Source organism: Azolla caroliniana, unplaced genomic scaffold (assembly GCF_043228905.1).
Source record: "Azolla caroliniana isolate FFs.n. ecotype wild unplaced genomic scaffold, voAzoCaro1.0.p SCAF_1238, whole genome shotgun sequence".
Lineage (NCBI taxonomy): Eukaryota > Viridiplantae > Streptophyta > Polypodiopsida > Salviniales > Salviniaceae > Azolla > Azolla caroliniana.
The window spans coordinates 1-10,732 of NW_028231673.1; the positions used below are offsets into that span (position 1 = coordinate 1).

The window sequence follows — 10,732 nt, forward strand, 5'->3', positions numbered from 1 at the left end:
TCCGGGAAATCCTTCACAAAAATGGTAGACTTGCATAACCCAACCCATCTACTATAAAAACAATCAAATTTGTTTCTGCTTTCCTACTATGTATGTCCATTTGTAGCATTGGAAGGGACTCGGGTTCCACCACCACCACGACCAGTCTTTGTTCCTCATGTTTTATTCCAAGCTCTATTGGTCCCATCGTGGGTCAGGCCCCCATGCTAGGTTACCTTGAATGTCATGTGAAAGGGCTAGGGGTAAGTAGAAAAGCTAGTTCTAGAGTCTAAATTCTTTCTCGTTGCTTGGTTTCTACTCTTTCAGAAGAGTTGGGAGCTAAATTAACCAAAGTTACGCCATATCCCTTAAAAGGTGAGGCATCGGCATGATTAGAGAAGGAAATGTATTGCTTTGTGCATGCATTAGTGATGATACGATATTTCAAGCATGGGTTTTGAAAGCGCACACACAAAGATGGTGGGGCATTTCAAAGAGATGATAGGAGAATAAGAGTGCTCCCTTTTTTCTCACTTTTGAACTTTGGTCAAGGACAATTGAAGAAATAAGAAACACTTTGGGGATTTTGGAGAAATAAAGAATAAATGTGGTTTATTCTAGAGTTATTTCCCTTTATATTTCGTTACACCCATCAATGGTCAATGGTCGGATAACATATACGCTAGATTAATTTGGGTAGAACATCACTAAAGTGAAGTTGACACATTTGTGTACATGCATGTATCTATTTGAATAGCTTGACTAATAAATAATTAAGATAATTTATCATGTTCAAGGATGACTTGTTATAATGTTAAATTTTTAGTCATGCAATGCATTAGTTGTTTCATGATCATTAAAAGTGGAATTATGCATTTTTTAATGCATTGCATCATTGTTCATCATCACGCCAACGATCAAGGTTCCTTGAAAGAGACGGTTCTTCTTCGAGGCATATACATCTATAGTATGTTTAGATCATGCATATAGAAAGCTGCACTATTTGTCCTTAAAAATGCAGAGTGATGTGTAAACCCCTTGGTTGACATTAATTTGAATTAAAGTGATCATTATTTATTAGTATATAAGTATATTATATATTTTTATGAAAACATTGTTTTGAAAGAAAATGGAAGCATGTGATTGACCATCCAACTAATGAATATATTATTTTGATTCCTAATACCTATTATACAAATTTCCTTTCTGTCAACAGATTGTGTCACATCATACGCTTATTTTAATTAGTGATGACCACAATCATGCATGAGGGGCACGAACAACATCTTTGACAAACCCATGGAACAACTCAAATTCATGTATTGGCCATAATCTTTCACAAGTAGGGCACACCGAACAATCAATACCTAATATATGCTTATATGTCTTAATATTCAAAGGGTATTCTTTTCTTATGGTTACTTGGTTTTTTATTTCATGTTATGAGAGCCTATACTTTGACGAAGCATAGATACATATATCCATAGGGAACTATAAAGCAAGGAAGCACACTTTTGAAATTCTAATCCATACAAGCATACTTCAATTAGGTTCCCCCATTTCTAAGGCCACTTTTAAAAAAAGACAAGAAAAATAAACACCAAAATAATACTTGTGCATTTTTCTCTATTTCAATGCCATTTGAAGAATTTCCTATTTTTTGTGGATGGTCGAGAGAAGGATTGATTATGATGTTATTATGATTGGTATTGAAATTGATATATTGCCTAATTAGGATGAAGATTGAGATTAAGATATTGCTTTTGATTAGTTTAGGCTTGTCATATAATTTTGAACTTGTTATATGAAAGATGTTTTTTCTTGAACTAAAGTTGACAAAACCTCTTCATCTCTTATACACCTTTAATGTGTTTGTGCAATTTTGAGATTTTAATTTATGCCCAACTATAGTCACCTCCTAGAGTCCCTATCCAATTATGACCTCATAGTAGGCTAGATGTTTTTAATAGCTCATAACAAATTTTGCATAAGAAATTCTCTGTATCTATGTCTCTATCTTCTTCTTCATTTTTGTAAATTTAATTTTGTATCAAAACAAGATGACGATACAAAACCTTGAAGCAATGTGACAAGCCTCTTAGGTGTTGTATTACTAGATGCCATTAATGTTGGAGTCTGAGACCGTCAGTGCGGAAACAAGAACACCATCTATGCTTAGAAGATCACCAGCTCGCATGGTAGAGCAAGATCAAGGACACAAAGTGAGAGAGTCAGAGAGAAACAGAGAGGCACACAATATGTAACTATATTATTCAAACTCAAAGTTGCAACAAATGGAGGCAACAACCTTATAAGCTAGGTTACAAAGTCACTTATATACTAATTGAGCTGGGCAATTGCCCTTTGACATATTTAAAAAATTGTCCTAAATCTAGTTTGTCCAAGGGACAGTGTGAATGCGACCATTAGAAACCCGTATTCAACAATTAACCTAACTCTTCGTGGGACAAGGTCCCCATACAACATAATTAACATTGTTGTGAAAACTACCAAATCAACTTTCCTTTGAGCCTACGTATTTGTTGTGGTATCCCTTATAATCCATCAAACAATAACCCCTTTCTCATGCTCCAATTATACCACAATCCCCAATACCCTAAGATAATCAAACACCACTTGATATGATAGGGTGGGTATAGCTCTAACACCATCTTAACCCTTTTAAAAGGTGACAAAACACTTCCAGATTATGATGCCCAAATTTGTGAATAATACCCAAATGGCTTTAATAATTGGGCAAGTAATGAACATGTTTCTATCATCTTCTTCAATCATGGTACAATAAAAACATGTACCATTCGAAACATGTCATTTCAAAGCCATTGCCAAACGTAACTAATTGATCACCATAAGTAAAGAAACACTTTTGCATGAAATGGACGATGAGAATGCCATCTTGCATCTAAAACTCAACACCTCCATTTTACACATTGGGTAATGTACCATGTATCCAAAACCTTCTTCGCCAACCAAGCTCTATCTTCAATCAACTCAAGGTATATATACATCATTAGTGTGCAACATAAATATTGATTTTTAACTACTAAATGACCAATATTTCCATGGTTCCTCGACCATCAACTTTGGAATTAGGGAATCTAGAATAGCTAATTGCTTACATGAATTTAAAAGAGCATCTTCCACACTACCACACCAACCATTGCCACTTGATTGAACTCTTACTTGAGATTTTCTTTCCATCCCAATTAAATATTCTTAAGGTTGGTATCACCTCGGTTGCCAAGGAATAACTAACTTTTTTGCATTTAGGAGGGTTCCGATTGAACAACTTCGAACATTGCCTCCAAGAGAGCAGTAATTGTTAAACCATAATAGGTTCTGAACATTTAAATGCCCAAGTACTATTAACAACATGCCTCAATGAGATGTACAAATCCATCCATGAATAGATATTTTGGAATCCTTGTACAATCTTAATTTAAGACATCTTTATATTTGTGGCACCCATTTACTTTATCTTCCACTTGCACAACCGATCAATTTGATCGCAATCATAGGTGAAGTATTGTATGGTTGATGGCATGCTTCATTCTAATGTTGACAAGACAATGAGTGATGGTAAATGCATGTCTTCAACTCAAGGAAAGGGGGCTGGATAGAGAACAAAGAGTATTTATAGTAATGTATGTGATAAACTCAAGGACAGATGGGAAGATCGCCAAAAAACCATAGATATGTCATGATTAATTCTACAATTTTGTTGCTTCCTCAATCTGATCACACGACCTCTTATGATAAAACTCTGTAGTGAAGGCGGCTAGCTAATATATCTATTGAAATTTCAAAATAGAAAACTTTTATGAGACCCTCATTACACTACAACAGGATTGAGCCGTATTGAATCATTTTGGCCAGATGCAATACATCACTGAAGTGTATTCTGTTATACACTCAAAACTTATGAATGAACTTTTTACTCTTAACGAAACCATGCTGTGTGAGAGAGACTAATCTTTATCCCCAAATCCAGGAAAGTCCTTGGAACCCATTTGCTTCATTAGGCTTTGTAAACCTCCCATGCCACCAAGCTGCTTCAGCATTTGTGGAGGTAGAACTTTACTCATATGTTGTGCATTCATATTCCTTGACAAAGAACTCATATCTCCCTTTTTAGGTATCTTCAACCCTTTCATTTTGCTCCATACTTTAGCAAGCCGTTTGTACTCCTCGAGCATTTCATTTACCTCTTTTACTGATCGACCAGAACCACGGGAAACTCTGTTGATCCTAGATGGCTCTGAAAACATCTTTAAATTTGTGCTATCTAATTCTGTCATGAAGGAAGCAAAGACTACAAGTAAATACATGAAGAAATACATTGTCAAGATGCAGAAAGAAATGGAGGTTACCTTCATTGGTCATTGAATCCATCATGGTCATAAACTTCTTGATCCTAGCTTGGCTCTCCTTCTCTCGTCCTTTGGGCATCAGTTCAGTGCTGAAACCTGGTATCATGGAGAAAACCTGTATGAAATGAGAGATATTAGATTTACACAAGGAAGATATCAAGATAAGGTTATGGGGGAGACACCAAAATACCCGAGTTCTTTCTTTATTTCCCCATTTGCCCCTAAGTTTTACCAAATGACATTCGCCAACCCTCAAAGAGCAATTATAAGTGTTTTTTGAGCACTGCTATATCAATTTAACCCTTTTTCCTTTATTATATGGTCAATTCATCTCCTTTTCTGATCTTTTCAGGGGTTCACCAAGGATATTTAAGGAAACAAAGGACTATTTCAGGGGTTTTCCCAAGATTATATCACATACATGAGACATAATTAATCAACACTAAATTCAAGAACATTTGAAAATCCAAGAGAAATTAGAAATTAAAAAGAAACTAAAATGCATTGAGTAGAAAATAACGTTTCCTTGTGCAGGTTTCCATGATACCTGATTCAAAGGGCCCATTTTCAATATGTTCTGGAATTGTTCATACATAATCCGTAGAGTGAAGCTCCCTTCAGAAAGCTTTTGTAAAAGCTCTGGCTGTTGATCCATTGGCACAACATCTTGTATTTTGTCCATAAAGCCCGACCAATCTCCCATTCCTAATAAGATCCAGGCAAATAAAATCAGAATATTGTACATACACAAAACCTGACATGAAAATGTCAAGAAAATGGATGTGAGATGCACCAAGTAAACGCTTGACAAATGGCTTCACTTCAAATTGTTCAAACTCATCCATATGTTCTCCTGTTCCGAGGAATATAACTGGACTCTTTGTTGCCGCAACACTGCATATGAGACAAAAGAAAAAGGCAAGTCAACTACCCTTCCAAAGCATGAAGCTATTAACAAGTGGTGCAAGGAAACGAAGAAGCCTTTGTGTACTGTAAATGAAGTTATAGTTTAAAGAAATCAATCAACACAGTTTTCTTATATGCCTCTTATAGTTCAAATACATCTTGGTGACATCTTGCTAAAAAATTGTTCAGTAGAGCCACCAACATGGCACTTTTGGACACCGTACAGACAAAAGGTAGTGCTGTATAGTCCTCCACAATATGGCCAAGTTGGTAGAGATACTGGAACTCACATTACTACTCACTACAAACCATAGTGTGACACTTTGTAACATTAATTTCAGCTCCTGTTCCTTCAATTCTATCACCCTTGGCATGCATTGTGCTTTATCCTTCCCCTCCCTCACTGCTTGATTATATTTATGAATCCACAACTTTGTTTTTTGCTAACTAATCTCCTCCTTTCTTAAATGGCAGTGACTCTCACTGCCTGGTAGTATTTACGAATCAGAATAATTTTCTTTTCCTGCACCAAGCATTAGCATAACAGAATGTTCCATACATACAAAGCAAGTATCTTATTGGTTGGTAGTATTTATGAATCGAAATGTTTTTCTTCTCCCGCACCAAGCATTAGCATAAAACTAATCTCCTCCTTTCCTAAATAGCAGTGACTCTCACTGCCTGGTAGTATTTACGAATCAAAATATTTTTCTTTTGCTGCACCAAGCATTAGCATAACAGAATGTTCCATACATACAAACCAAGTATCTTATTGGCTGGTAGTATTTATGAATCGAAATGCTTTTCTTTTCCCGCACCAAGCATTAGCATAACACAATGTTTTATTCATATAAATAAAGTATCCTGCAACCTCTTCCAGAAAATATAATTATAAGATATTAAAAGCCTCAGACAAATCTTAAACTTACGCGCTCAGTGCACCACCACCCTTCGCATGGCCATCCATTTTTGTGATTATTACAGCACCTACAGGTACACTCTGCTTAAATGCTTGGGCTTGGTCAAATGCTGCTTGCCCAATACTGCTGTCCATAACAAATATGATCAAATCTGGTTTCTGCAAATGTTACCAAATAGGTCAATGTTCAAAGTTCAACAAAATGTGTTGCAATAATATTGGGGGGTAACAAGATCTTACCGTCACTTCTGCCACTTGACGCATTTCTTCAAACAGAGATGCTTCCTGTTTGTGTCTTCCACTTGTATCTACAATAATGAGATCTGAATTTTCCTTCTTGAATTTTTCAACTCCAGTTTGGGCTATTGCAACAGGATCTGTTTCCGTATAGCTGTCAACTCATTTAACCCAGATCAGATAAATTTGTGTTTGTTACATCAGATAATTTGAAATACTTAATATGCATCAGAAAGAGCATTGTAAAGGAAGAAAGCAAAAAAGTTAACATATAGAAAGGTTACAAACCTTCCAAAATATGGGATGTTGGCTTTGGTGGCGTTTTGCTTAAGCTGATCAAAGGCACCTGCTCGAAATGTGTCCGCACAAACAAGACTTGGTTTGAAACCCTTCTTCTTATAGTAATGGGCATATTTCGTGCATGTCGTTGTCTTACCAGAACCTGTCTCATCAAATTACAATGATGAATCATAAGACAGCTCAGAGAGAAAAGAAACAAAGTTCCATCATATACTTGCCTTGCAACCCTACAAACATAATCACACATTGCTTTGCTTTCTTTGGAGCATATGCAGGTTTTCCAGGATCAAGTAATGCACACAGCTCATTAAATACAGCCTGCACATTGAACAGATGCTTAATTCAGGTCGCTCATATCGAGCATTACACTACTTCCCTGACTAAAAGAGATAAATACACAAAAGACAGTTAAGCAGAATAAAATTTTAGGAAGCTCAATGAGCTGAAGATGAGGATAATAAGAATTTATAAAACGCAATTTAAGTTCCCTGCATCCAACTAGCTGATCAGAAAAACAGCCCAGAGGTAATATATAGCTCTTGATGCTATACTGCAATATAGCAACACAACCCATCCATGGAGAGGGCAAGTTTCTGTAATGCAGTTTGCAAGTCCACTGGCCATATTTTAGCTTTTCGACTAAAATTTAGTTCCAATGAGCACAAGCGTCATAGAAGCACATCATATTGCAAAACTTTTGCAACTGATTTTGGAGACGCATAACTTATTTCTGCCAAAAATCTACTTTGCCCATAGCACTGCCAACTTTTTCTTGGTTTCAACTTTAGCTTTAAAAACAATATTGCCATCAGAAATCGTTGCCACTTCACCTCGATAATTTTTCCATGCATGCAAATCAGCCAGCGACTGCACCTTTTCAAAATAAAAATATTTGGTTCATCTCTAGTGTTTTTATGTACAAATCCTCTTTTTGACACCATTAACCTGAATTGGGGATTTCATCAATCTTCAATCCAGGCAGCTTTCGTCTAAATACTCATATTCACAAATATCTTGTGAGATTATAGTTGCAGCAATGAGGATCAAAATTGTGACCAAACCATGATATGCATTTCATCAATCCTCAATTCAGCCAACTTTCTTCTAAAACAGTCATATTGAACTAAGATCTTGTAAAATTTCAGCTTGCAGAGGATCAAAATCGCAACCACATCTGAACTACACAAAGGAGTAGACAGAAAGACTACTGAAACAAGGAAGAGAAGAGGGAAGGGCAGGAAAAGCTCTTCTACATCTCTCAGATTCAATGCAATTCTTCTTGCTAGAACCTTATCTCCTATTTTCTAGTTTGACATACATTAGTTTCCCTTTCTGGTGATGTGTGGCACTGACTTCAAATAGCCATGGACACCCAAAACCATGTGGAAAATGCCCATCTGTGAAGAAATCCACTTCTACCACAGCCATCTATACTGAAGAGTGGTTCGCCCGGCATAACGAATCTTAATCGAAATGACAATCTACGTAAAAGTTTGTCATCTAACTAATTCTGCACAAGCAATCCTACATTAAATAATTCCAAACATAAAAGTTCATCGCCAAACTACTCCTTATGTAGAAGGGCCTTCTCTTAATCTGGATGATGCTGAACAAAGAACTACTCAGAAAATCTTGCATTTCATGATGCTGGACATATGTTTTTACCATCTACATACTAATTCAGAAATCCCTAAGATTTTCTGGTACATAAATTCTTTCTTTAGATGATGCTGAATGCAATGGTTCTATGGAATTATTCGCAGAGATTTGGTATTTTATGCATGGGCATTCTTCCCTTTGTAATGCTGGACACAAATGTTCACTGTCTAATTATTATTTCTTCAGTGAAACCCATGATTTATGCACAGAATTTCGTATTGTATGATGCTGGACACACGAATACAACTAGTAATTCAGAAAAAAATTACGATTTAAGTACCAAAATTCTTATAATAGATATTGCTGAACTATTACTAATTCAGAAAAATAAAGACCACAAAACCTGGTTTTGGATGACGTTAAACATCAATCTTCCTCTTCTAGGTAGACAAAGCTCAGAAAAAACGCATAGAAAACTAATGACCTACCTCTTGCATGATCTTTCGTTTGTTGTGTCCGGCAGCAAGATCATCAGGATTCACAGTCTTCTTGATATTTCCTGCGAGAGTCATGACGAGCTTGAACTGAACATCTGCTTGAAGGAGAGCACGAGTGATCTCGTTGATACACTCTTGGAGGGCTTTCTGGTCAATAACGGTGACATTGCTCATCTTCTGGAGGGCATTGGAGATCTGCCCCCCAAGCTCTGCGAGCACCATGGCTACAGATCTTTCTTCTGTCTTCTTCGATCGTCTTGGTGCTTCTTATCTGCTTTTTTCTCCTTTATGAGTTCTTCTTCTACTCCTGTTTCTGTTTCTGCTTCTGCTTCTGCTTCTGCGTCTGCTTCTGCGAGTCGCGACGTCGTCGTCGTCGGGAGGAGAAAAGAAGAACAGTAGGCCACACAGAAGAAAGGAAGGAGTACTAATTTCACAGAAGGGGCACTTTCGTAAATATCCAAAATTATGGGGGCAGATATATAAAGTAAATAAAACGCAGCTTTTGTGGCCACCCTCGGTTACTTACGTTCTAGGATCAGGTCACAAAAAGCTCCTCTTGCGTTTTAACTGCCCAGCCCTCCATGAAACAATTGATCTATTAGCTCACGGTGAAGCTGATGACGATTATATAATGTTTCCAATCTGTGGGGCACCAAGCCATGAATCTGCAACGGTGAAACTATTGATCTATTAGCTCCAAGTGAAGCTGATGTCGATTATATAGTATTTTCAATCTATGGTGGACCAAGCCATGAATCTACAACAATGAAACAATCATATTCTAACTTGACTGACGCCATTGCAACGGACAATATCTCTCGCTCTCTCTTTTCTCATAAATAATGGCATTCATTACGAAAGAAAAGAAAACATCACCATGACTAATTTACTACAAAGTATAGAACCCCTCTAGGGAGCTAAATACTATTACGACCACAAACTCAATGACACCCTACACACTAATTCAAATGGTGAATATGATGATACGTGACCTTGCAAGGTTCTCTCTCTTCATGGTCGAGATTTGGTGACTTCTATGGCACCATCAATTGCTACAAAGGACATCCTTTTAACTTTATAATATCTTTTCCCACCCCAACTTGCAAATCAAAAGTGAAGGCATTCCACATATTCCAATTGAACCATAGCCCCCAATACCTCAAGAACTCAAAAATAATTTGGAAATGAGGCATCAATTCATTATTCTCCTCTCAATTGAAGCAAGGTAGGCTTCCTCCAATTAGAGACATCCACATTAAATTGATACACCTCCAAACCATGTTCACCATCGGGCATGAAAGAAATTAACGTCTACTATGTTCCAATTCCACCGAACAAAAGAAATACATTCCCCTAGCAATGTTTCTTTTTTTTAATGCATTCCCCGATGGTAAAGCTCCAACCATAACTCTCTAAATGAATATCGTACAACATAGCATGAATCAATAACACCAACTTGCCTTGATCACATGAAACCAATTCTTCCTCTATAGCCATATTGTGTAACTTAACAAGAATGGGATGTGTCGCAATAGTGAATAGTAAAGGATTGGTTGGGCATCCTTGTCTAACTGAGCTCCAACTAGAAACAGGTTGTGTTACTCCTCCATTAAACATCACATGTGAAACTGAACCCTCCCCTAATGCGTATATCGACTTAGACATACAATCACTAAACCCATATGAGACATCAATTGATTTATAAATGAACAATCCACATTATCATTCACTCTATCTCTCTCTATCTCGAGCATGGTGTCTATATTAAACTTGCATTACAATACCCAAAATAAAAAATGATATCTTAAACATAACATCAAAATAAAAGCCTTTGCATAGGTTAATAAACATATATTTTAGTTGTCGCCTCATTTAGAGCATTTAGGTGTTCCTTTGATTTTTTG

At 36.7% G+C, this 10,732-nt stretch overlaps 1 protein-coding gene across 1 annotated transcript; it reads right to left on the reverse strand.

Annotated features, from left to right (window-relative positions):
- Window positions 1-3,314: 3,314 nt before the first annotated feature.
- LOC147847294 (signal recognition particle subunit SRP54 2-like) lies at window positions 3,315-9,218 on the reverse strand. Its single transcript, XM_087339348.1, has 9 exons — window positions 8,820-9,218; window positions 6,951-7,050; window positions 6,721-6,874; window positions 6,436-6,586; window positions 6,206-6,354; window positions 5,164-5,264; window positions 4,918-5,075; window positions 4,371-4,485; window positions 3,315-4,291 (listed from the first exon to the last, which is right to left on the reverse strand). The coding sequence occupies exons 1-9, from the start codon at window positions 9,048-9,050 to the stop codon at window positions 3,969-3,971; spliced, it is 1,482 nt and encodes a 493-aa protein (XP_087195474.1). The 5' UTR covers window positions 9,051-9,218; the 3' UTR covers window positions 3,315-3,968.
- Between the last annotated feature and the right edge of the window lie 1,514 nt (window positions 9,219-10,732).